Source organism: Melanotaenia boesemani, chromosome 11, assembly GCF_017639745.1.
Source record: "Melanotaenia boesemani isolate fMelBoe1 chromosome 11, fMelBoe1.pri, whole genome shotgun sequence".
NCBI lineage: Eukaryota > Metazoa > Chordata > Actinopteri > Atheriniformes > Melanotaeniidae > Melanotaenia > Melanotaenia boesemani.
This window is the reverse complement of record NC_055692.1, coordinates 22,610,296-22,635,997: the sequence shown is the minus strand read 5'-3', so window position 1 is coordinate 22,635,997 and position 25,702 is coordinate 22,610,296. Positions and strand designations below refer to the sequence as shown.

The 25,702-nt window shown below is 40.1% G+C and overlaps 1 protein-coding gene across 1 annotated transcript in view; it reads left to right on the top strand.

The window, feature by feature from the left end:
* Window positions 1–25,702, top strand: part of adgrv1 (adhesion G protein-coupled receptor V1) — an 84,920-nt gene that overhangs the window by 13,030 nt on the left and 46,188 nt on the right. The window contains exons 20-77 of the mRNA XM_042000315.1: window positions 75–809; window positions 2,569–2,942; window positions 3,809–3,979; window positions 4,398–4,578; window positions 4,790–4,983; window positions 5,099–5,228; window positions 5,525–5,605; window positions 6,160–6,299; window positions 6,384–6,749; window positions 6,888–7,131; window positions 7,257–7,472; window positions 7,580–7,795; window positions 7,893–8,137; window positions 8,264–8,445; window positions 8,563–9,061; window positions 9,201–9,510; window positions 9,616–9,825; window positions 10,492–10,622; window positions 10,851–10,950; window positions 11,074–11,253; window positions 11,375–11,538; window positions 11,799–11,886; window positions 12,095–12,118; window positions 12,830–12,908; window positions 12,995–13,133; window positions 13,286–13,427; window positions 13,693–13,958; window positions 14,113–14,288; window positions 14,448–14,575; window positions 14,660–14,841; window positions 14,954–15,100; window positions 15,177–15,257; window positions 15,357–15,621; window positions 16,341–16,463; window positions 17,244–17,466; window positions 17,549–17,753; window positions 17,897–18,043; window positions 18,176–18,431; window positions 18,953–19,155; window positions 19,247–19,423; window positions 19,632–19,814; window positions 19,935–20,114; window positions 20,216–20,380; window positions 20,511–20,631; window positions 20,760–20,883; window positions 21,001–21,139; window positions 21,235–21,420; window positions 21,541–21,776; window positions 21,994–22,142; window positions 22,314–22,512; window positions 22,609–22,828; window positions 22,930–23,169; window positions 23,283–23,432; window positions 23,556–23,776; window positions 23,863–24,133; window positions 24,276–24,419; window positions 25,111–25,282; window positions 25,522–25,663. Coding sequence (XP_041856249.1) covers window positions 75–809; window positions 2,569–2,942; window positions 3,809–3,979; window positions 4,398–4,578; window positions 4,790–4,983; window positions 5,099–5,228; window positions 5,525–5,605; window positions 6,160–6,299; window positions 6,384–6,749; window positions 6,888–7,131; window positions 7,257–7,472; window positions 7,580–7,795; window positions 7,893–8,137; window positions 8,264–8,445; window positions 8,563–9,061; window positions 9,201–9,510; window positions 9,616–9,825; window positions 10,492–10,622; window positions 10,851–10,950; window positions 11,074–11,253; window positions 11,375–11,538; window positions 11,799–11,886; window positions 12,095–12,118; window positions 12,830–12,908; window positions 12,995–13,133; window positions 13,286–13,427; window positions 13,693–13,958; window positions 14,113–14,288; window positions 14,448–14,575; window positions 14,660–14,841; window positions 14,954–15,100; window positions 15,177–15,257; window positions 15,357–15,621; window positions 16,341–16,463; window positions 17,244–17,466; window positions 17,549–17,753; window positions 17,897–18,043; window positions 18,176–18,431; window positions 18,953–19,155; window positions 19,247–19,423; window positions 19,632–19,814; window positions 19,935–20,114; window positions 20,216–20,380; window positions 20,511–20,631; window positions 20,760–20,883; window positions 21,001–21,139; window positions 21,235–21,420; window positions 21,541–21,776; window positions 21,994–22,142; window positions 22,314–22,512; window positions 22,609–22,828; window positions 22,930–23,169; window positions 23,283–23,432; window positions 23,556–23,776; window positions 23,863–24,133; window positions 24,276–24,419; window positions 25,111–25,282; window positions 25,522–25,663 — 11,362 coding nt within the window. The remainder of the gene's footprint in view (window positions 1–74; window positions 810–2,568; window positions 2,943–3,808; window positions 3,980–4,397; window positions 4,579–4,789; window positions 4,984–5,098; window positions 5,229–5,524; window positions 5,606–6,159; window positions 6,300–6,383; window positions 6,750–6,887; window positions 7,132–7,256; window positions 7,473–7,579; window positions 7,796–7,892; window positions 8,138–8,263; window positions 8,446–8,562; window positions 9,062–9,200; window positions 9,511–9,615; window positions 9,826–10,491; window positions 10,623–10,850; window positions 10,951–11,073; window positions 11,254–11,374; window positions 11,539–11,798; window positions 11,887–12,094; window positions 12,119–12,829; window positions 12,909–12,994; window positions 13,134–13,285; window positions 13,428–13,692; window positions 13,959–14,112; window positions 14,289–14,447; window positions 14,576–14,659; window positions 14,842–14,953; window positions 15,101–15,176; window positions 15,258–15,356; window positions 15,622–16,340; window positions 16,464–17,243; window positions 17,467–17,548; window positions 17,754–17,896; window positions 18,044–18,175; window positions 18,432–18,952; window positions 19,156–19,246; window positions 19,424–19,631; window positions 19,815–19,934; window positions 20,115–20,215; window positions 20,381–20,510; window positions 20,632–20,759; window positions 20,884–21,000; window positions 21,140–21,234; window positions 21,421–21,540; window positions 21,777–21,993; window positions 22,143–22,313; window positions 22,513–22,608; window positions 22,829–22,929; window positions 23,170–23,282; window positions 23,433–23,555; window positions 23,777–23,862; window positions 24,134–24,275; window positions 24,420–25,110; window positions 25,283–25,521; window positions 25,664–25,702) is intronic.

Here is a 25,702-nt window from a genome sequence, read left to right as displayed (position 1 = left end):
GTGTATTTGAGTTTTTAACTTTTTAACATATTTATAGATAATAAAAAAATTCCTTTGTTTATTTTTTCTTTAAGGGGGTTACCCGGGGGAGGGTGGACGACTAGCCTCAACTTCTCTGAACACTTCAGTTCTCATCCCTTTCAACGATGACCCATTTGGGGTCTTTGCCATTGCTGACATCAACCTGGACCAAGAAGTTGCTGAAGATGTCCTTTCAGTTGAGGATATGGCTAATGTCATTTCCTTCACCATTCTCCGACAGCAGGGCACTTTTGGTGACGTGCGCGTTTCCTGGGAAATTGTGTCTGGACGTTTCCCACAGGGTCTTCCTCTCATGGATGACCTGCTGCTTCTAGCTTCTTTCCCAGATGCTGTTGAGCTCAGGCCTCATGCTAGAAGACATCACTCAGCCACAGACACTTGGTTTTTCTCTGGGCATCCTGGAGCTTATGGAACCATCTCCCCTGAAGATGCACCTGCTGCTGTTGGCAATTTCACCTTCTCTGCTTGGCTGATGCCCAGACCAAACACTGATGGCTTCATAGTGTCCAAAGGAAACAAAAATGAGAGCTTGTATTATGGAGTGAAGGTCCACACCAATGAGTCACATGTTACAGTGATGCTGTACTATACGGTAACAGGTTCAAATAACACCCAAGTGGCCCGGGCCACAACTGAGAAGTTTGTGGAGGAAAATATGTGGCTACAAGTCATCATTACAGTTGATGATGGGATTATTGAGTTCTTCTTGGATGGGACCTCTATACCTGGAAGCCTGAGGAGCATCAAAGGAGAAGGCATCAATGATGGTGAGTTGCATTACAGAACATTTACATTTTTTTTAAATACCACTGTGCCTTATTTTTTTAAAACAAGCTTAATGTTCTATAATCTGTATTTTATGGCACATCATAATCCTGTTCCATGTCTGAAGAGGGTAAGTCACTCTAAACATTATCTTGTGCTCCATAACCTGTTCATTTTATGGTATTACATAAGCTGGTCAATACCACAAACATCACACAAACATGTTAAACATGTTAAAAAAATGTTTAGATGTCGTATTTGTTGACGGACTCTGGAAATGTTCCTTCCATACCATGCTTTTCTTATAATTCAAGGAGATTTGTGTTCCTTACTGTCACCTAGAAGGTACTTTTTGTGAACTATTTTTCATACACATGCATCTGTGGCTCATTTTGGTTACCTATTTGCATTGCTTAAAAAAAAAGAAAAAAAGACTTATTTTGTGAAGAGGATACATTTTTTTGGGAAAAAATTTTTTTTTTAATAAAATAAAAAATAAAATAAAGAAAGAAAAATAAATTCAATTTCAGTATCCAAGCTGTTGGAAAGGTTGAAGTATAACAGAGAGAGAGGCTGAAATCTCTGGAGGGTTCTTAATGAATCCTGAGAGGTGATTGTAGCTTGACTAATAGTTAAAATGTTCAATTTTAACTATTGTTACCTACTATTTAATCTCATTATTTCTTCAATGTCAAAATGTTTTCCAGTGACCAAAACTATAGCAGTGGCTTAAAAGTTTTCTTTTACTGTTCATGTAATTAAAGAAGTTCTAGTGTTTAAATGCATGTGGACCTTTACAAACACCCACATCTCAGTTGTTACTTCTTTGTTCCGCACAACTGGGATTCTGCAATGCTTGAGTAGCTGCACAGCCTGAGGACATTGTTACTGCTGAAGGAGATCAGTCGGCATCTTCTTTTCTTCATGTTCTCAGTAATTAATGCAGACAGTAGCTTGTATTTGACCAAAAGCTTGCTAACTCCAGTCATAGTACATTTATACATTAAAATCAGACGTGGTATTGTTTTCTACTGGAAACTCATGTCACAGATGGACTGCTTTGTGTCAGGGCTTTGTGCATGCTCACTGGCAGATTTCCTGCATTTGTCACTTTTTGTACAAGTACAGAAAGTGATAGGCGTGAGAGGTGTAAGAGTATAAATGAGTAATGAGAGGGAGCTGGACCTACGCATCTGGTGGCCTTAATCAAGATTCTGTTTGTGGTCCCAGTACTTTTCAAACAAAGCATCCAAATTAGGTCCACTATTAATAAAACCCGGCTAATATGACCCCTGTTATGCTACTGGAACATCAGCACAAAAGTCTAAAAACTGTGAAATTTCTACCATTAATACTCATTTGCTATGGTTTCAGCATAATTAGGCAGAGACAAGCTTGTATTTTAAATTTATTTAAAGAATCTATGTAATCTCAGGGGTTACTTAAATCAAATAAACATGTGGTTATTCATCAATATGTAACTTTTAAAGCATGAAACAATCAGTGTAACATTGTCCAGCAGCATAAAAATGTTTTAGATTGACATTTTAACAGTGTTTTAGCTTAACTGATCAGTGTTTATGGCATATTGTCAGATCATCAATGTATTGGTTCATATTTGTTTTCTTTCTGTATTTAAACCTTTTTTTTCTTCTACAGCTTGCAAGCGGCATAATATTTTGCCTATTTGTTGTCCAAATTATGAAAATGATACAAAACAATGTGCAATTATTCAGATTTCCTTTGTCTTATCTCTTTTAGGACCTGCTTCATTGTTTATTGGGTCAGATCTTCATGGTGAACAGCGCTACACTGGTCTCCTCCAGGATGTCCGATTGTATCACACTAAGCTAAACCGCAGCCACATCAACGAGCTCCATGCCCAGCCTGCAAAAGCCGACCTGCGGAACATCTCAGGTTACCTACGGTACCGGCAGGATGAGAGGCAGAAATCATTCGTAGTGGAGGTCAAGGATGATGAAGAGGAAGAAGGAGAAGAGGTGTTTTTTCTGCAGTTGGTGGCAGTGCGAGGTGGAGCACGCCTTCCCGTTCCCAGACCCACTGCTGTTTTGCGAGTCATGAAGAGTGACAATGCCAATGGGCTTTTTAGATTCACCGGTGCCTGCATACCTGATGTAAGTGCAGAGTATTTACAATGCTGAAAATTGGTTTTCAGAGTCTTTCAAGTTTTCCAAACTGCATTTTATTTCAAACTTAATTTGCCTTTTCTGTTAAAAATAAAACAATACACACACACACACACACTATATATATATATATATATATATATTTATATATAAGACATGTGTTTAAACTGATGAGAAAAAATATGAACTAAATTGCTATTAAGTCTAGAACTATAAATGTTGAATACTTGAGACATACTAATTCCACCACAAGTCTGGTTAATAAGTGAACTATCTTTAAATAAGCACACACCTTTATGATCATGACAATAAAGTATTAGAATTTGTGTCATCACTCTGTGTGTAACCAGTAAAGATATGCATAGAAACAGAAGTCCCTGTCCTGCTGCATATTTTATCACTCTGCATGCTTGGCTGCAGGGAGAGCATGCTCTCTCTTCTTAGTTAGATTGAATGAGTGGGATCTCATACTGGACCGTCTCAGGTAGAATGACAGCTGGTCAGGCAGCAGTAGGTATGTCTGTGGGGCATTCCTATGGAAGCAGATCTGGATTTTCTTCACTGGAAATAAGAGACCTTGCTTGTTTCCATCAACACAGCAGATGGCAGAGCTGTGGATGGCATTCCTTCAGAACCAGAGGATCTCCATTATATTAGATCCTTTGGGGATAAAAACATAAAGGCATGTGGGTTGCCAAGCACTCCCTAAATCACAATATTAATGCACAGGTAACTCAGTTAATTCTAACAAGTAACTGCAGTAAGTAACTATGTTAAGGTCTATTTTGTATTGATCATGTCCTCCATTGCCTCTGCATCAACTGATGTTTTTATTCATCCCTATGTCTCAATAGACCACTGAAGAGGGCTCCACAATCTCTTGTGTGATTGAGCGTATGCGGGGATCTCTGGATCATGTCTCTGTAAACTACACTGTTACCCAACTGGACAGTGACAGTCCAGCTCATCAAGATTTTGTCAATGCATCTGGAGCTGTGCGGTTCATGCCGGGACAGCGCTCTGAGGTGTGTGAGGCTCTAATCAGCCCGTCTGATTAGACTTTATCCATGGTAACAAAGCATGCAGAATGTTAAGAAAATAATGTATTTACTTATTTTAAATACATTTTTATTGTCTCCTTGAACATTACTTTGTCAGTCAGTCAGTTGTAATATTTCTTGTTAAACAGCGCCTTCTAGTGGTTGGTTGAATGCAGGTTTTTGGTATATTGCAACAGGTGTTTGCAGGATCCTGTTCCTACTGCCTGCAGCAGGCTAATGTAACACTAATGTGACCATTTGCCACATTTTTTTTCTTCAAAATACAAACTGTGAAATAATTTGTTATTTTAGTCAGCCTTAGATAGAAGTTGGACTATTTGTTAAGATTATAGCATGGTATAGAAAAAGAAACTGATGCTGGGCAACCTTTTTTTTTTCTTAGGTCCTGAACCTGCTGGTGCTTGACGATAATCTCCCAGAGCTTGCAGAGTCCTTTCAGGTTGCGCTGGTGTCAGCAGAGTCTGGTGATGGGAAGCCAGGTTCCACCCCCACCAGTGGAGCAAGCATCGACCCCAATAACTCTATTAACACTGTCACTGTAACAGCTAGTGACCATCCATATGGTATTCACTCCCAAAAACCAGCATTGTTGTACATACCATGATGCTGCATAAACCATTTGAATTTATAAGATTATTTTTTTTAGAATGGACGTATTGTTCTGTAAAATATTACTTTAAATGTTCATTGTTCTCACTCCTTGCTTTCCTTCCTTCTCTTTACATTCTTCCTTATTACCATCTCCAAACACACACACACCCTTTCTTAAAATAGGCCTGCTGCAGTTTCAGCCCAGCCCTCCAAAGGAAGGTATGATCTCTCCATCATTAGAACCTGCAAGCATCACTGTTAATGAAGAAGATGGACAGATCCGTCTACTTGTGGCCAGGGCCCAAGGTCTTTTAGGGAGGATCATGGTAGGATACAGGACAACCCCCTTTACAGCATCCAGCCCTGAAGACTACAAGGTTAGTTTACACCCTTGTCTTCTTACTGTTTCATGCATGATATACTAATAAACAAGCCAGTGATAAAAAAAATGTATTTATTATTCTTCCCTTGGTTTCTGTATCCCGCTGTCAGGATTCAGAGGGAATTTTGGACTTTCTTCCAGGAGAGCGATTAAAGTTCATCAATGTGACCCTTGTAGATAATCCTGTCCCTGAGTTGGACAAGATTTTTAGAGTGGAGCTGTACAGTGCTGATGGTGGAGGTGAGACAAGTCTAAGTTTAAATTAAGTACTGATATATTGTATTTTGAGCATTGCAATTAGTGTGCCACAATAAGATGTGTGTTTTTGTCAGTAAATTTTACTTAAAAAAAAAAATCTGATTATGTATTCTGCCCCACTGCTTTTGTGTGTTTTGTGTGTGGTCCCTCTGTGTGTTTCCCTGTGCCTACATGTGTGCTACCTACCAACACTCCTTCGCATTTGCCTTTTGACCTCTATTCTGGTGTGATTCTAAACTGGTTTGACACCCCTGTGATCCTCATGTGTGATCCATCAGTGGATCATTTTCTGCGTAGTGAAGGAAGTGGTAGTGGAGAGAGTGACTATGACTTCCTCCCTCCGTCCTATCTTCACCATGGTAAGCATGCCCCTGCTTTACTCCCCAAGCTGTGGCTTTTCTCCATTCCTTCATCTTCAGACTTGCTCTTTGAAGCATATATACACCCACTCATCTTTAGATGCGTGTGTGTGTGCATCCACATGTGCATTTGTGTGTGTATTTACACTAAGCTGTGACCCTAGTGAGAGGTATTCAAGGGATTGGCATGGGAAAAGCAAATAGCCTTTCACAGGCCTGAATGAGGGAAGCACATGACGTGAAAAGTCAGATGCCGTAGTATTTTACTCAAAGTTTGGATTGCAGATACTACATAATATATACATAATACACAATATCCATACAGTATATAAGATGCTGCCATGTAAATCACTAGATTATTACTCCACTTCATTAACTTAAGATTTGTGTAATTATTCAACTACTTCTCTCAAATCCAAAATAATAAAACATGATCCCTCATTTACTTCCTGTTCTCTAACCAACGGATAGTTTTTATTCTTTTAGTTTTCTTTTAACGTAAACTCAACTCTATGCAACCAAACAGTGACACACTTTTTTATTTTTCTGTGCAGCCAGCTTAGGAGTTGCATCTCGCATCACAGTCGTCATCGCTGCATCTGATGATGCCCATGGAGTGTTTCAGTTCAGCCCTCAGTCTCTGTCTGTTAACGGGACAGAACCTGAGGATGGACATGACCATGTGATTTTGCAGGTCAGTGAAGTACACAGTTTGAAAATTAAGAAATAGCAAGTGGTTTTCGATTATTGTGCTAAGTTTTCTTTGCTCCTACCACAGGTTGATCGTTCTTTTGGTGACCTCTCCAACGTAACTGTTTACTGGGAAGCTGATCCCAGCTCGGAGAGACAGCTCCTCAGCAGGTTTGGGAATATCACCTTTGGTGTAGGACAGAGGTCCAAGAACGTCATCATCAGTGTGGCCCAAGATGACATTCCTGAGTTGGACAAGAGTTTCACTGTGTCCTTGGTTAACGTGTCACACGGTCGTCTGGGAAACAATACATCCGCTTCTCTGACTGTGCTCGCCAGTGATGATCCTTATGGTGTTTTTGTATTTTCCAATGCAACGAAGTCTGTTCGACTTCCTGAATCTGATGCAACTGCCTCCCTTACCATTCTGCGACAGAGAGGCCTAATGGGTCAGGTATGTCCAGCTACAGTGGATTTAGACTTCAGAGAAAATGTGATAATGAAAACCACTAATAATTAATTTTTATTTAAATAAATAGTTTGACCAAGATGCCCACATGTGTATAATATTTTCTAATTTTAATTCATGTAGGTCCAAGTTGTGTATGGGACACTGAATGAGGCCGATCCAGAGCCTTACAGGACCCCTGGAGTGGGGCGAGCCACCGAAGGGCGGGATTTTGTTTCCCTTCTCGACTCGGTTGTGTTTTTGGCCAATCAGAGTGTAGCAAATATTAGTCTTAGAGTGCTGGATGATGAGGACCCAGAAAGAGATGAGTCAGTGTTTGTGAAGTTGATCAGTGTTCAACTCATCCGAGGAGAGCAAAAGCGACTCAGTAAGTTACTAACACCCATCAGGTTAGAGATTTTAGTTTAGCAAAATCATCTGGGATGTAAAATAACATATATCTCAACTTTACCACCCTGAACTCATAAAATATTCCCTTGATTTTCCTTTCAGTCTCAAATTCCCCCTCTCTGGGCCCCAGCATGGACACTGTAGCCCAGGTGATTGTGGAAGCCAGCGATGATGCTTTTGGCATCCTTCAGCTGTCGGCTTCTGCTGTCAGTGTAGCTGAACACTACGTTGGGCCTATAATAAATGTCACGCGTGTTGGGGGAATTTTTGCCGATGTATCTGTCAAGTTCAGAGCTGTGCCTTTGACCGCCAGAGTCAGTAAGTTCTGAAGACACGGAGCATGAAAATTGCAATCTGAAAATATTTCTCTGTGATTGGTGCGTGAAGAGGCTGGAACCATCCAACATGTGTCTGGCATCTTATAGGTGAAGATTACAGTGTAGCCTCGACTGATGTGGTCCTCTTAGAGGGGGAGTCCAGTAAATCTGTACCCATCTATGTTATCAATGACGTGGTCCCTGAGCTGGAGGAGACCTTTATGATCGAGCTAATCAACCAAACGACCGGAGGAGCTCTCCTGGGAGACCTCACACGTGCCATCATAACCATACTGCCTTCTGATGACCCTTTTGGTGCCTTCGGTTAGTAGGCATTATCAGGACCTTGTTTAAGCTTTCTATAGTAATTTTGACTATTACTTCTTTATTGAATTCTTCTCTTCATTATATGTCTGCCTAGTCTTTCAGGCTCTTCCTATTACAGTAGAGGAGCCTGGATCCAACTCTGTTGAGGTCACATTGCCTATTGTGCGTAATGCTGGTACAATTGGCACAGTGGCAGTCCAATGGCAGGCGACTGTTAATGGCAAACTAGCCGAGGGAGACATCAGACCTACATCAGGAGAGGTGAAATTTGCTCCTGGAGAGACCATGAAGACACTCAGATTGGAGATTTTAGCTGATGATGTGCCTGAAATTACTGAGGTGAGAAGACAAAGGGTGAAAATGTTGATGTGAAATTATGGAAAATGACATATCCTTTTAAATGTTTTAATAACCTTTGAATTTTTTTAGTTGTAATAAATGTTACACTCAGTCTTTGTTTTTCAGATTATTAAAGTGGAACTAACTCGTGCCAGTAATGGAGGAAACTTGGGAGCTGATAGGTCTGTTGACATAATAGTGCCTGCCAATGACAACCCATACGGAACAGTTTACTTTGAACAGTCTGTATATCGTGTTCAGGAGCCACTGGAGGGAGTTTATACAGCTAATATCAGTGTCCGCCGGAGGTACTTTTGATCATTTTTTTTTAATGGTTCTCTTTTTATCATTTCTTTGTATAAACTCACATTAAACTCTGCTTTCCTGTTTTCTTTATTCCATCATACCCATTGCCTTTATTCTAGAGGTGGTCACTTTGGCCGCCTGGAGATCACATACAGCACCTCTGAGATTGACATTGTTGGCTTGGCTCTGACCGATAAACAAAACCTGTTGATGTACTATGACCCTCCAAAGCCAGGCTCTCCAGCCACCCCCCCCCTTATGACCGTTAACATCACCGGTCAGAGAGACCCTTTGACTGCATGTGCTGCAGCTTGTCTGAGGGAACGTGCTTGCCAGGCCTTCTCTCTGTCATCAGGCGTGACTTCACCATCCTGCACATGGGTGACGTCAGGGGCTGACCAGCTGAGCTCTAAATCTCAAGTTTTGACTTATGTAAAAAACGTCACTGCAGCGAATGTTCTGTTCAGTGCCCAGGCTGTGGCAGGAAGTGATTACACCCCTGTGACTGCTCAAAGTGCCTTCATGGATGATGGAGCAGGGGCAGCTAACCTCACAGTCTTAATTTTAACCGATAAATTCCCTGAAATGGATGAGAGCTTCTCAATACAGATATTAAAGGTATAATCAGTTATATATACTCTATTGCTCTGTTATTTGTGGCTTAATTAGGTTTACATGTATTTCATTTTAGATTTAAACTTGGATTTAGAGAAAACTGTAACAAACAAAATTTTATTCTCTCTTTTCCTTTTATCAGGTAGCGCTAGAAAATTTGACTGTGGCACAGAAGAACCAACCTTCAATCGGTCAGCCGGACAAAGCTACAGTCACTATTGGAATGAATGGAGATGCTTTTGGCATATTTTTGATCTATAGCCTCAGTCCCAACGCCACCAATGATGGGCTTTATCTTGAAGTTCGAGAGGAGCCCACAGCTATAGTGCCACTAGTTATAGAGAGGAGGGGAGGGAATCTGGGCACTGTCACAGTGGAATGGAGATTTGTTGGAGGACAGGCCACACCAGATGCTGACTTCACTGGGACTGGAGGAACTCTAATCTTTGATGGTATTTGTTATTTATGATTATCTGGTACAATTTCACTGTTAAAGTATCCTTATTGATCAAGTATAGCTTGTGCATCTAACCAGCTTGTTTTCTCTCTGCTATCAGGTGATCTTAAGAAGATAATACAGATAGTAATCAGGGATGATTCTGAGCCAGAGGACAACGAAAGCCTCAGGATTGGTCTTGTTAACACAGCGGGAGGAAGTCGAATTCTGCCCAGTTCAGACACTGTAACCATAGTGATACTAGCTAACGATAATGTTGCAGGAATAGTAGGATTTGATTCAGCCTCACGTTCAGTCATTGCCAGGGAAGGTGGGTAGTCCCTCTCCATGTGTTGCTTCATTGTGTACACTATCCATGTTTATACACTTTGTCAGCCCCACATTATGGTTTTCAAGTGTTATGTAAATTTTTCCTGAATGTGAAACAGTTATGTTCTATGAAGATTAACTGTGTAATGAATCCAGTCTCTATGCCTGTATAAAATTGCCTGTGTATGTATTTGCAGAAATTACTTCAGTTTTTACATATTTCATAAAGTAGATATTTGATTCCTCACACCAAGTCTGTAATTCTTCAGCAACATTTCAGCGCTTAAACAAGAGAAATGTCTGTAACACAACCCTTCCGTCACTGGAGATGGGTCCTAATTATAAATGAATGTGTTAGTAAGGATAAGCACTCATGGTAGCAGTAGGATGCAGCAACAGGTGGACTCTGAGGTTGCACTTATCAGGGAATTTTATATGCATGAGCTGTTGAAGTCGCCATGCAATTAGAGATATTGAAGATCCTCTGAAGGCATTTAGAAATTTAGAAACACACATGAGAAAGTGATTAAAAATGGCCATGTTTAAAAAAAACTACAAATTTACTTAAATAGTGACAATAAACATGTCATAAAATAATTTTCAATCCTTCAAATAGATTTTTGCTTTTCAAATGTTTTGGCTAAACTTATCACATTTCATATTACAGGTGAAAGACTTTCTTTGTTGGTGCTGAGAACAGCTCCAGGTCTGGGTAATGTCACTGTGGACTGGACTCTACAAGGACCCCTTGCACAGAGAACGTTCACTCAAACTTCAGGGAAACTCTTCTTTACTAAGGTAGTTAATAAATTGTTGATAGTTTGTTGTAGATTCATTGCACAGAATGGAGACTATTTGGAAGACATTTTTGGAGTAAATATTTTTTTGTTGTTTCTTTTTCTGTGAGAGTAAGTGAACGTAACCAATAAGCTTCAAATTTACCAAAATGAGATTCGATTTAAGTGGTATGTGTCTGTAAAGTTGCATCTCCCAACTGAAATTATTTATTTGTGCTGTTTCTTACAGGGAGAACTCAACGATACTATAGTCTTGCAGCTTCTTGATGATGCCACGCCAGAGAACAAAGACGAATACAGAGTTTCATTGTCCAACATACAAACTTTTGGTAATTTCTTTTTAGTAGCTAACTTAGCAACAGGTATTTGTAAAAAAAAAAAAAAAAAAAGCTTGAATTATATCAAAATATCCATAACCATAAGCAATCATTCTCCCTCCACCTTCCACACAGGTGTTGTGGTGACAGGCCATGCTGCACTGGATATTCAAGGCAGTCAGGCAGTGCTTACTGTGGACACCAGCGATCAGCCCTTTGGGCTGCTGACTATTGCCCCATCATCCCTTAGAGTGACCACAGAGGAACGGGACCAAATTATTAACATCTACATCAACAGAGAGTTTGGAGCCTCAGGTCTGTGGGCCAAGTTTGTAGGAATTAAAATCCTTTTTTAATGAATGTATTCTATTCAGTTTATTAGGTTTTTTAATCCTATAAGTTGCAAGTGACCTTATATTTAAATGTTTGCATGCAGGGGCAGTTAATATATCATATGAGGTTAAAAGAGGTTCCTTACAAAACCTGTCTGAGGTGGAAGGTGCTCTCGCTGACCCAGGACTAGACTTCATCTCTGGCACTGGTTCTGTCATCCTTCAAGATGGGCAGACTTCAGTTGGCATCCCAGTCACAATACTGGAGGTAAATACTGGATGTCCTTCTTGCTCTTTTCTTTATTTACATTTATCAGAACATGACACTACAGTGTTTAACACACTACTGTTCATTTTTCTTTTCTTTTTTTACTTTTTTCTAATTACCGTTGGAGCGCTTGAGGCTATATAATGTAAACTTCTAAATATAAAGTAGCTTTCAGTATAAGTTCTTATTTTCGTTCTCAACTAAACCTACTCCATGCAAATTTGTTTGACTGTGTTATTTAAAGCTTCTCATATTTTCAGGATGACACTCCAGAGTTGCAGGAGTTCTTCTTGGTCAACATAACATCAGCAGTCCTCATCACCACACTCGCTACTGTTCCCCAACTAGGTATGGGTCATTTTAGCAACACCTATCTTGTAGCTGTTGCTAAGTTTCTTAATAACCAGCGTAGATGGTGTAGACTAATTACATGTAAAATTCTGCTGGCTTTTTATTTGTTTGATCTGTTTTCTCTGAGCTATCATATAATGTCATAAAATCTATTTCCCTTTTTTCTTTCTGAAATCTCTCACCATGTGCTCTGTTTGATGAGCAGAGGTTGTGTATTGCACTTTGCCAGGTAAAATGATGAATATTCATGTGATCACAAGCTTTTCCTAACATGTTAAAAGTTTCATGCAAAATATTGCTTTACAATATGATAACCTACAACACTGTTGAATGTCTAAATGCTCCATGAGCTTGTAGTTGCAGTCCTGCTTCTTATTCTGTAGAATCCAAACCACAGTCCAATTTATGAATGAGTAACTATAGAAAGTGATGACTTGACAGAATACTACAGTCAAAGCAGCTCTTGGAGGTTCCCAGAATACTATCAGCCCACTGCCTGGAGACACACGGTAAACACACGGCCACTCTTTTGGCAGCAATTATTATGTGGCTTGGATGGTGAGATTGATGCTTTCTGTGATTGAGGAAGCCTGGGGATTTGGTGGCAGTGTGTAGCCCTGTGTGGTGAGGGGGGAGAAAGCCAAACTAAACCCATGGCTGGCCTCCTAGTGTCTTGGCCACAGAGTCAATGGGAGAAGACTATTCAGGGGGGTCATAAATCAGTCCACCCAAAAGACTTGGCTGCTCAGTCTTCCAGGGCTCTTACTAGTTGTAATCCATTGCTCAAATGTACCATGATGAAAGATCATCCCCTTGCAGAAGCTGCTCTTACTGCTTTGCTTTTTAGTTGCAGCTGAAGTTATATACTACAGATATCATAGACAACTGTCAACCAAATCCCATTTATACATTTTCCCTGTGCATGTGGTCCTTTCACCAGATACCCAGGGTTTGGTGGCAGAGATCACCATTGGTGCTAATGATGGAATTAGAGGGGTCATCGGGTGGACAAACACCATGTAAGAACAACATCCATTCATGTGTTTAATACGATGCTAATTTGAACATGCTCTGTTTAAAATGTTTTATGTGCTCTGGTTTCCAGGTTTGAAGTGAATGAAACAACAGGATTGCTGACTCTAGTGGCCTACAGGAACAAGGGGACATATGGAAATGTCTCTCTTTTCTTCTTTGCTCAAAATTTGGAAGCTCAACAGGGACTGGACTTTAATACAAGTCAAACGGTTAGCTATACATCATATTCAAGGTTGTTAAGTTAATATTGTACTTTGTATAGCATAAAAATTGAGTATCTTCTCGTCCAAAGTTACCCTGGGAGTTTTCACAAACATAAAGGAGCGTGAATGTTTTAATTGAAAACCTTCTGTCCACCCAGATGCTCCATTTTGTTCATGGTGAAAGGCATAAGTTTGTGGAAGTGGAGATAATCAATGACGCCATTCCAGAGGGAGCTGAGAGATTCCAGCTCATCCTGTCTGAGCCTTCCCCTGGGCTGGAGCTGGGAAGCAACACTACAGGTAGATAGAAGTATAACACAATAAAAAACTTAAATGTTAAGATCACTTGTTGAGACACTTGAATAGCAATATCTGACTTAAATTTAGGTAATATATAAAATTAAAAATCTACAAATCATGGTCAAAACATGATGCAGAACAGTTGTGAAGACAAAAAAATACTTTTATTTACACTATTGTTGCATTACTTAGTGGCTGTAGTCATACTTTAATAAACACAATTAAATAGTAAATATCATGAGCATATTTGTTCCTATTCTTATAGCCACGGTGACTATCCTGGCCAGTGATGATGGCCATGGTGTCATTTCGTTTAACACCAGCGATCATCTCCTGTTGAGAGAGCCCACCTCTGTGTCAGAGCTTCGTGTGAGTGTTGCCAACCTCTACGTGGTTCGGAACCCAGAAGAAGGCACGTTTGGTACTGTGTCAGTTCAGTTTACCATCACTGATGCTAATGGCAGCCTAGCAGAGGGTGATCTGATGCCCACACAAGGGTTTGTGGTACTGGAGGATGGAGTCAGATTTAAGGTAAGGGGGGGTAGATTTATTAGCATATCAAACAAATGCTTAAAAAGCAAAAAAAAAAATCATTTAGGACTGTCCTTTTTTCGGCAGATGCATAATAAATTTTACTGATCTGTATTATAGGAAATGTATTTTTTTATCGTCTGTGTTGTTTTAGATGCTAGAAGTCAGGGCAGTACTGGATGCTGAACCTGAAGGGAATGAAACCTTCACAGTGGCCCTGTCCAACCCGACAGGAGGGGCGAGGCTTGGTGACCAACTCCAAACGTTCATCACTGTCCTGGAGAATTTGGCTCCTTCCGGCTTGTTTCGAATTGGGCCGACTCTGAACAGGTCTCAATGCAGACACATCAAAAAGATGTGAAACTTTGATAATCAATAATACTTGCAGAATATACTGCTACATATGGCTATTAAAGTATTTGTGGCTATTAAAACACTTGTGTAAAAACATGCTTACATTGTGCTATACATTTTGTGTTTGTTGTACAGAACCAGTACAGCAGTGGTTGTTAATGAAGGTGGGAGAGCAGTCTTCCTCACTGTATCTCGCAGTAATGGTCTGGAGTCAGCTGTCAGTGTGGAATGGGAGATGCTGTCTGACACAGCTACTGCATCTGGTGAGACTAATAAATATCTTAAGTTACCTTCATCTTCTAAAATCTTTTCATAAGTTGTTCCTTTACTGTCCTTTTATTTTCTAGAGGGTCCCCTCCCGGTTATGGGTGTGTACCAGAGCTTGGAGGACAACCCTACATCTGCTTGGTGCTCCCTTCCTGAAGAGCCTTCATTCATGGCTGTAAGGCTAGATCGGAGGCCTGTAGCTGGATCTTCGCGCACCTTGGCCACCCTGTATCGATGGCAAGGTGTCTTTGTGGCAACAGAGGTAACAGCACTGTTCCTGAAATATCGCATCATGTCAATTTATTTAAACAGAAAATCCAAAAAGAACTGGAATGTCAGTGTGCATTACGATATCTGTATTTTGGTTTTTGCAGTCTGTTGGGATCCAGGACCCAGCCTCATGTGTTGGGTTTGCAGTAAATGGTTCTACCTATATAGGCATTACACATGGTGGCCCTCCCTTTTTCCCTGCTGCCAATCTTAGCATTTTCAAACTGCAGAGGGACCTCAACATCACATTGGCAAGTATAAACCCAGACGTAATATATTTTGCAGTGTTTGTGTGGGATTGGTTTATATGGTAATTTGATTCTACAGGAACAAGTTTTGGGTGTTGAAGCTCTGGATGTGAAGCATTTCTCTGCTGCAGGCAAAGATTATTTGATAGCATCAAGCCAGGTGACATTTCTTTCTGAACTACGTTTGATTATATAAAAATAATTAAAGGCTACTTACTGGAGTTATGCATGAACTAAAATTTTATTTCTATGACTTCAGATTTTTGTTTGGGCTGCTGGCTCCTTTACACTCCATCAGACTCTGGACTTTAAGCAAGACATCCTGAGTGTAACTCCATTCACTCATGCAGCTGTGCACTACCTGTTGCTGTGCATTAACAGTCAGAATGCAAGCTGCCAAATGCTTCAGTGGACTGGTGGAAGATTTCAAAACCCGCAGCCTCTCCCAGTTACAGGCAGAGTCAGTCAGGTGGAAGCAATCAACACGAGAACAAAAGACACTCTCCTCTTGATTGCTGCTGAAGGTGGTCTAACTTGCTTTAATGTAAAATACCATTTATGAATGTTGTTACATCTATTTTACAACTGCAGCTGCTGACAACCACTCTGTACTTGTGAGCTGATATGTTAAGCGAAATTAGTACATTTTAAATTTATGACTTGTCATTTTCAGCTAGTAAAAAGATAAAATATTTATGTATGGCCTAGAATGGTTGTCAAGCACACTTAAGCTAAAGTATTCAACGGATGGTTGTGTTTTTGCAGTAATTTGATGTTTTTTTTTGTTTGTTTTTTATGTAGCTATGTTTTCAGTGTACTTTCTAGTAGATTATTTGGTGGTTAGATACTGGTTAGGTTAGTGCAAACAAAACTGATGATAGCATAGAAGACAAACAGAAACTGTATTTATTACGCAACAAACATGCTCGTTCTGTTGGATTTAAAATGGCAAAATTTACAGTGTAGACCAGCTCATATTTATACGCTCTGTATATTTTGAAGAGACACAATCCTTTTTAGTCTGCATATGTGGTGAGTTTTTTGGTTCAGACCTGTTGTGGGTTTATGGGAAAGGCCTCAGTGTGGGGCAGAGCATAACCACAAAAGAACACAGAGGTTGTAATTTGTCCCTCTTGGGTGTGTCAGTCGGAGAAGTGGTTACATAAACATGCTATTTGTAGCCTGAAGAAACTTAAATCTGTGAGGGCTTTCTTTTTTAATATGTGCCTGCCTTTCTCTCCAGGTCTTGTTCCATCCTGTAAGGTGTTTAAGTGGAGTTTAGGAGGAGCTTCACCACAACTTTATCAGTCTATTGCTTATCCTGGCCTCTCCTCCATTCACTCTTTCACGGCTCCTTCTGCGATCAGTAAGTCTAAATTTAATAATTTATAAACAGATATCTCTCAGGTGTCAAATAATGTGATTTTTTTAAGGTTGAAATAAGTATATGAAGAACTGTCTGTGAGAAATAAACATCCTTGATATAGATCAATTTTATATCCATGACCTTATAGGATTCACTTTAAAATTCATAACAGACAACACAAAAAAAATTAACAAAACAACAAAAACAACAAATAAAAACAGTACATTTCTAAAACATTTATGAATTTATGTATTTATGAAACAAAATTCAAACTCTATCAAGCTATTGGAGAGGTAATAGTTGAAAACTTGCCTATGATTTCACAGCTAGTAAAAGCAATAGAATGAGTACAGCAGAATGCAGGAGTATTCTGTGCTTAGATTCAGCCACATGCACCAAAACTGAATGGATGGCATTTAATCTTTGAGCAAGACAGTGGTCCTAAACATACAACCAAAGCAACCAAAGAACTTCTCAAGATCGACAGCTGAGATATCCTTGTCACCATCTGATTTCAGATGGGTTCATTTTACTCAGTGAAAGTCAGGCCAAAACGAGCAAAAACTACAAGTGAAGACCTGGAAGGCTCTTAGATGAAGTATCAGTTATGTAAAATCATACTTATATAATAAATATGAATTACCTCAATCCCAGAGCTGACATCCATCAATCAAGAGTCAAAACTATTTCTTTTGGCATTTTTTGTAGTTTTGTTTGTCACTTGTACTTAAAAAATAAGTTGTCCAAAAACCCTAATGTCATCTTTTTTTATTCTCATAGCTTATGTGCTGATAGCTGGAAGAAATGGTTCATCGCTCTATTCCTGGAGGTCTGATGTCAACCTGTTCACCCTGATCCTGAGGGCCCCTCAAGCCATTAGCTTTCTCTCTTTCATGGTTCCATCCCTCAACACCACAAAAATCCTCTTGGCTTCCTCTGAGGAGAATAGCTCCACTGTTTATGAGTTCACATCTGTCTCTAATCAGTCAGATTTCATACCCAGGTAGCTGATTTATTATATAAGGGAAAAACAGACTTTAGCTCAGAAAAGAAAATAATTTTAACTTTAACTTTCTTACATTCAGTTTTGGGGAGTTGAACTTTGCTCCAGGTGACAGTGAGCTGGAGATAGCAGTAAACATCATAGATGACGACATCCCTGAAGTGGAGGAGTTATTCCAGGTGAAGCTGAAAAATCCAAAGGGTGGTGCTGAGATTGGATTTGGTGGTCAAGTGAAAGTTATCATCCCAACCAACGATGATGCATATGGAGTCATTGGATTTGCTCTGGTGAGCAGATACATTTTGTGTGAAATGGACATAATGTTACAGTCATTGTGCTAAACCTCAAATTACTCACTTAACACATCTTCTTAATTAAAGCGTATTTCTAAGCATTAAGCTAAGATGTAGTAATCTGCTTATATTTGCAGAATTCTCTAAACATGGAGGTCGAGGAGTTGGAACAAAATAATCAGATTTCTCTTACTTTGGAGAGGAAAAGAGGGAGTTTTGGTAGACTGACTGTTCACTGGGCTGCTAATGGTAGTTTAGCTGACATTTACCCCACATCAGGAGTGGTGAGTAGCCCCTGCTATACTGTTAAACCTAAGACACATCACAATATGCTTTAACAACATGTCTCAACTTAGTAGAAATTAAGTATATCATCAAATATGTGGGCCAGTGTAAAAGGATCATTTTCATCACAGGTAACATTCTCCAACGGTCAAACATTAGCCATCATCTCAGTGGCTGTGATAGCCGATGGTTTCCCCGAGCTACATGAGAGAGTCACAGTTACCATCCTGGATGTTACCACTGTGGGCCTTCAAGACCTGAGACACGCTGCTGTCATTGACAAGCAGCGATCTCAAGCGCTGCTCACCATCTTGCCCAATGGCTCTCCATATGGGGTGATTGGATGGCATCTGGACTCCCAGTTTATTCTAACAGATGAACCACAGAGTAAGAATCTTAATCAAAGAAATAAATTAATTACAGATGCTAAGTCAGTAAATGTGGATTGTTGCTGGATCACAGTGGAACGAGATCCAACGTACCATAGTTTGTTTAAGTTACTTTAATGCTGAATTATTTACAAACTAAGCCGGTACTCAGCTATGTTTTCATTGCATTCCAGTAATGGCCACTGTAAGTTTAACCTTCTCAAGTCTGAGGTTGCTTCATACCATGACTTAAAAAAAAAGGTTGCAGTTTTTTTGTTTTCAGTAATTACAGTTAGAGATTTCCTAAAGATGAGATTTTCTGATTTCCAGAAGGTGAATTAATTGAGGATTTGTCTAAAATCTCTTTACTGGAGTCCACCCAGGTTAAAGAAGCCTGGGTAGACCTGTATACCCAATGTCTTAGATATTTTTTCAGACGTACACACATTGGATTTAATTTTTTTATGACTATTGCACATTTTTGTGTTTTGCTTAATAGATTAATCAAGTTACCCCAATCCTGTGTTTCTTACCCTGCAGGGGCTCCAGTCAATGTGACTCTTTCTGTTGTAAGGGAGCAAGGCTCCTCAGGTGAGGTGGCAATCCATTTTCAGACCAAGCCAGCCTTGTACCAGCCACCATCCAATCAGGCCACTGCAGGAGAAGACTATTTAACCAGAAATGACACCATTATCATGATAAATGGTGCTACTGTGGCCCTTGTCATTGTTACAATCCTTCCGGTAAGTATTAGATATTTATTGTACTTGCTGTCATCTTACTGTTGTTGTGATGTCTTTTCACTTTTTATTGTACATATACATGTGTGTACAGGATGACATTCCAGAGCTAGCAGAGAGTTTTCTGGTAAATATTACTGGAGTAGAGCTAATGAGAGGGTCAGCTGGAGTCGGGCAGCCCAGTGTGAAGAGGCCTGGTATGGAAGTGGCGGAGATCACCATCAAAGAGAACGATGATCCCCGAGGGATTCTGCAGTTCAATGTTTCTGAAGTGAGCTCAGTACTTGCAGATAAATCCATCTTAATTATAACAATGGAAACATAATTAATGAACCACTTTAGAAACCTGTTTGGTTTGAGAAAAGTCCTAAAAACAAATACTGACACAATAACTAATGAAAATATAATTATGCTTTATTTATTAATTCTCTTTAAAATGTATTGTATGACAATTAGACATTGCTTAACACCTTGTCTAGGATATCCCTGGAAGTGTGTTGGCCTATGAGATACCACCACCAGACAACATCTTATATCTGTCAGTGGTGAGACGTGCTGGTACAACTGGAAGATTGGTTGTGTACTGGGAGGCTGAGCCAGTCACTGCTGATCTTAATGACTTCAGCCCCATATCAGGAAACATCACCTTTCAAGATGGGCAGGTAATAAATGACTTGTTGTTCTCAGCTGAAATAAAACTGCCTTAAATATATCAAGCCATGAGACGAGGCTTTTCAATACAGTGTGTTATGAGTAAATTTGTGTTTCTGCTCATCTTTTAGAGAGAAGCCAAAATTGCCATTGCCATTTTGGATGACGAACAAGTGGAGGCCTCAGAGACCTTCAGAGTAAATTTGCTGCGTGTGATCGGTGGTGCTCGTTTTGGACAAGTAACCTCTGTAACTGTCAATATTCCAGCCAACGATTCACCTCTTGGACGATTTGGTTTCAACAAACTGGAGGTCATTAAACAAACTAACATAACAACCCCAAGATGCACAGAAAGTGTTCATAACGTCATATGTCTCTGTAGTCAAACTTATATTATATTTTCTCCTCCAAGATCACGATCAGTGAACCAGAGTTTGTGGATGATCCTGCTGCTGTGGCGACATTAGCAGTGCTTCGTAGTGCAGGAGGTCAGGGCGCAGTGACACTTTCGTGGCAACTGCAAACCCAGGCTAAAGATGACCTTGCACCTGTCAATGGAACTCTCGTTTTCACTGAGGTACAGTAGCAAAGGGTTGCATTGTTATCCCAGCAGATATGATGTTTTTTTGTTTTTTTTTAATGACTTATCTAGAATTTCATAGTAATCGATTTTTCTTAAAGGCTACATTTCTTTTTATATTTTACAGACTGAGTCTGTTAAGTCATTTGTGATTAAAGCCCTTGCTGATGATGTCCTGGAAGGAGATGAGCATTTCACTGTACGGTTGTTTCCTGCTGACAGTGGTGCTGTTATTGACCCTTTAAATGGTTTGTAGTCATGAAAAAATGTCAAACTGACTGTGCTTCAATTGATTGAGAAAAAGTGCAGTATTTTCAGGATGCAATAATCATTTTCTTCCTTCTTTGTCACCTTTTCCTTAAACTATCCTGTGCAGCTATGGCCACCATAACCATCAGGGCAGACAAGGCTGCCTTAGGGATTATTGGAATAGCAGAGTCATCTAGGAACATCCTCATTGGAGAACCTCAGGGAGATTATAATGGGAGCGCTGTGGTCAGGTAACATATGCATCAAGAACAATGAAGATAATATAACAGGTTCAAATTTCAGTGTTTCAGTTTATTATTGACAAACATAAAAGTGAAAATTGTTTGCATTTATGTGGTTTGCCTCAGCCTTGTGCGAGGGCCCGGTTTGTTTGGAGAGGTGCAGGTCTACTGGAATATCACTCCAGCTGTGGCATCTGAGTTTGAAAAAATATCTGGCACCATAACAATGAAAGATGGACAGTCTTTTGCCTCCATTACTCTGAAGGTACTGAAATGTTTTTAAAATGACCTGAAAAACCAAGGTTTTATCTGCAGAGCAGAGACAAACAGAAATGACTGTCATGTGTATAATGATGTTAGGTTCGGGATGATGAACTACCTGAAGAGCGCCGTGAGTACCAGCTTTCACTGACTTCAGCAACAACAGGACTGCAAATAAGTCCCATAGCTGGACATGCAAGGATTTCCATGGCAGCTAGCGACAACCCTTTTGGGCTTTTCTCTTTCACCGATCTTAAACTCAGAACAACAGAGGAGGAGGGAAAGGTGAGCTCAAGAAAATTGCACTAATATTTGACCTCATTCAGTAGAAGACAGATTAATAAATGAGTTATTTGTATGCAGTTGCCTATCTCACGGATGTGTAATTTTCTTTCTTTTCCACAGGTCAATGTGACAGTGAGTCGCTCTTTTGGCAGCTTTGGCAGTGTGTGGGTGACCTATGAGACATCAGGAAGCACTGCAGTCAGTGGAATAGACTTTGTTCCAGCTTTCGGACGACTGCTATTTAACCCAAAGGAAACCTCAAAACAAGTTACAGTGCATATTCAGGATGACAGTCTTCCAGAGGGGCCAGAGATGTTTTTTCTCAACATCACTAATGTAGAGCTAGTCAATCTCAGGTAAAGAATAGTTTGTAAGGTGCAGCAGATTAGCAACTATATTAGCTAAAATACTTGTTATAGCATCATCATAAGGATAGTGATATAATTTCCAAGTAGATTCCAGGCTGCAAAGGAGACTGAAAGACTGTATGTAATGTATAAACATTGCGGAACCCTGCTGTATTGAGCTGAGTTATCAGTTGTTCTTTATCCCGTGTCTCCCTCTTGTGGTTAGTGCTGTGGACTACACAAGGAGAGAGTTTGGGCTACAGTTGGACCAGCCTCCAGTTGTGGGCAACATCTCTTCTGTCATTGTGGTAATATTACAGAATGACAATGTTGAAGGTATCCTGGAGTTCAGGCAGGGCTATCTTAACTTTACAGGTAAGGGTCAACACAATAGCAGTTTTTTTTGTTAAATGCTCAAATGAGAGAAACATAGAATTAGACAATTACGCAATGTTTCATAACACTATATGATACAAATGAAACATTGAAGGAGTATTCACTTTATGCACATCTGTTCTCTGTTTTTTCCTGCTTTGTGTCTTTAAGTTGAAGAGAACGTGGGTACTGTAATAATCCCAGTAGTTAGGAGGGTAGGCACTTATGGAATGGTTTCCGCCCAGTTTACTTCAAGAGGCTTGAGTGCAACCCCTGATCTCGACTATATCCTGTATAATGGCTCGGTGACATTTCTCCATGGCCAGAATATCAGCAACATAAATGTCACTATAATTGATGACCTGGACAGGTGAGAGTCAGATCTTCTGCATTAGCCACATCAGTTATTATAAAAAGATATTATTTGATTCCAATTTCACAAAATAACTAAAACTGTGTCCCTCAGTGAACATGCAGAGATATTTGAGATCTTGCTGGTTGGAGCTACAGGAGGAGCAGTTGTGGGCTCCCAGCATGTTGCAAGGATAACTATTGGGAAGAGTGACTCTCCAAGTGGGGTGGTTCATTTTGTCAACGAGAGTCTTATTACGGTGGCAAACCCCAACTCCACACTTAAACTCAGTCTTGTTCTGGAGAGAGCAGGAGGCCTGCTGGGCAATGCAACGGTATGAAGAATGAGGCAGTAAAAGAAAATCCCATCATGCAGTTCTATGTTAAGGCTTGTTTTTTCCTGTTCATCATTCGAGTTTTTCTTTCCCTTTGACAGGTTGCTTGGGTCATTCTTGGCCCTAACAGCAGAGAGGTCCTTCCCTCCAATAATACTGACATAAGAGGGCCTGTAAATGGATCCTTCTTCTTCAGGGATGGAGAGGCGAGCACAGGCACCATAGACTTGCGGATTCTCCCCCATGGAGAAGTGGAGGTGGAAGAGACCTTTATTATCGAGCTCAGTATTCTTTCTGGAGAGATGTATGTCGATCCTATGGGTGCTTCCATAAAACTCAAGGTACTTCACTGTTTTATGATTCAGTTAAGATCAGGGTACTAGGAAAATTATAATGTCAAATCACTTTTTGCTGAAGGAAATCAAGTCTTTTCAATTGTGTTTTTGTCTCTCAGATAGAGAAGTTTGGTGACCCAAATGGTATAGTCCAGTTCACTGATGATGCTCGTAGAGAACATGTCCTCAATGAGTCCACAGAAGCAGAAGGTCCACGCAATATCTCTCTGTTGATTACACGGCGAGAGGGTGTCGTGGGCAACATCACAGTAAGATTATTTCATTAATGTATCTTTATTGTGTAATTCTTTGCCTGCTATGTGTACAGATACGTGCTGAAATTTATTATTTTTTGGTTATGGTTTAAATTGACAACCACACTTTCACTGCAGGTCCACTGGCAGATACAAAGTGAGTCTGATATAATCGGAGACTTCCTCACCTTAGCTGGTTCAGTGATGATTCTGGAGGGTCAAAGAGAGGCAGAGATTATTCTTAGGCTGATGCCTGACACTGTGCCAGAGCTGGAAGAGCTCTACATTGTCCAGCTCACAGCTGTAGAGGGTGGTGGTACTCTAAATGCCAACCCAAATCTGATCAGAACCCACATCAGGTTTGTTATTGTGCTTCTGTATAAAAAAATAATCTGAAAAGTAAAAAAATTTAATTAAATTGTTAATTTTCCTCTTCCAACACTAGGGTTCCTGCTAATGATGAGCCCCATGGTGTGTTTACTCTGAACCCTGTGCAACAGTCTATAGTAGTTGTGGGCTCGGGCTCTAACATCACTAGAGTTCTGGTGGTGAATGTAACTCGGCTTGCTGGGCTGTATGGCAACGCCAGTGTGGGCTACAGGATCAGTGATGAAGAGATGGACATTAATGAGATACTGGGAGGAAGAGCTGAAGGACGGCTGTTTATAAGAGAGGGACACTCCTTTGGGACAATCACCGTGCCCATCAGCAGCCAAGTAAGAGAATGCTTCCTGATACTCACGCAGAGGCATACATTTGGCACAAACTGCTCTAGCTGCCAGTGAATAATTAATCTATTTCCAAATAACATAACACATATGTGTGTTGACCTTCTTTTCAACACTTTTCTTCTTGAAGGTCTTTTTGTCAGTCGGTGGAAGCTTCAAAGCAGAGCTCACAGATGTCAGACTAGTCAGTGCTACCCAAGGCGCTGAGCCTCGCCTTCTTCATGAGGCCAGCATTGCTATGGTAACAGTACCCGAGGAAGCTGCAAGCTCAGAGGTGAGCTGTGTTTGTTTATTTTACTTATTTGTTTGTTTGTTTTTTTTTAAGTAAAATGTTCATTTTCCCAGCTAGAGAATGCCATCTCATTATTAGAGATAATGCTGGTGATGCGCTCACCTTGTCGTTTCACAAGAATCTCTCTGAATTGAATAATGTCATCATTTGTGAGCATGATGGATACAAAAATCCATGAATGTGCTGTGCTTGTTTGCTTCCAGTAATGAAGAGTAATTTTACTTCTACTAAAAGCTGAATAAGAAAATTATAGAATTTTAAAAATAAATTAGGACCACCATCAAAAGTTAAGAACTTTAAAGCCATGTCGCACGTCTGGTAAAACTTTCATCCATTTTTCTCTATACCTATTTTCTTGAGTAAACAACAAAGCAATACGACCTCATTACTGGAGGACAAGACTGAATGTACTAAATTTATGTTCTTCGTTTATCTGTCCACATACTTAATGTTATTCAGAAAATAAATATACGTCTGTGATTGATTATGCTGAATAATCAACCCCTCTGTTGAATGTTTATACCCACATTTTCTGTCACCTTTGCATTTACATAACATATCTTATCTAACCACCATAAATGGACACACACCCTACTCAGCAAGTTACAGAATGCTCTAATATGCTCTATTTGTGATCCATTATCAACTGACTTGTTGCATTTGTGTTGTGCAGGTTGGCTTTGCCTCACTGGCTTTGCAGGTTTCGAGTGTGGAAACAGGGAAATGTGAGGCAAAGGTGATACGAACAGGGCTGTTTGGGGACCTCAGGGTGCAGTGGAAAGCTGGATATCCTTTAGGACAGACTCCATCCGGTTTTCAAACAGGGGCTATCATACCAAATTCAGGTAACATTGCCAGAGAAGTATTGAGACCAGAATAACTGACTGATAACAGGACACTTACTATTAGCTAAATCCACTAGGACTTTCTTCAGCAACACACACCAGTGTGAGCATTCATCTTTCATGACATAGCATAAATATAATAATTATTATCTGTTTTATATTACACTTCCAGTCTGTCTACTATGCTAAACACATTCACTGAATATTTACTGTTGGTTTTGCTCTTTCTTTATATGTAGGCTCACTGACCCTGGCCCATGGAGAGAAGACTAAAGTCATATCATTTACAGCTGTTGCTGATGCATTAGAGACGGCTTCTTATGCTATACATCTCACACCTGCCACTGCTAATACTGCTGCAAGTGGAACTGTCAAGTTCAGGTAGTTTCTCGGCCATAGGTATAAGCTGTGGTACAGTCA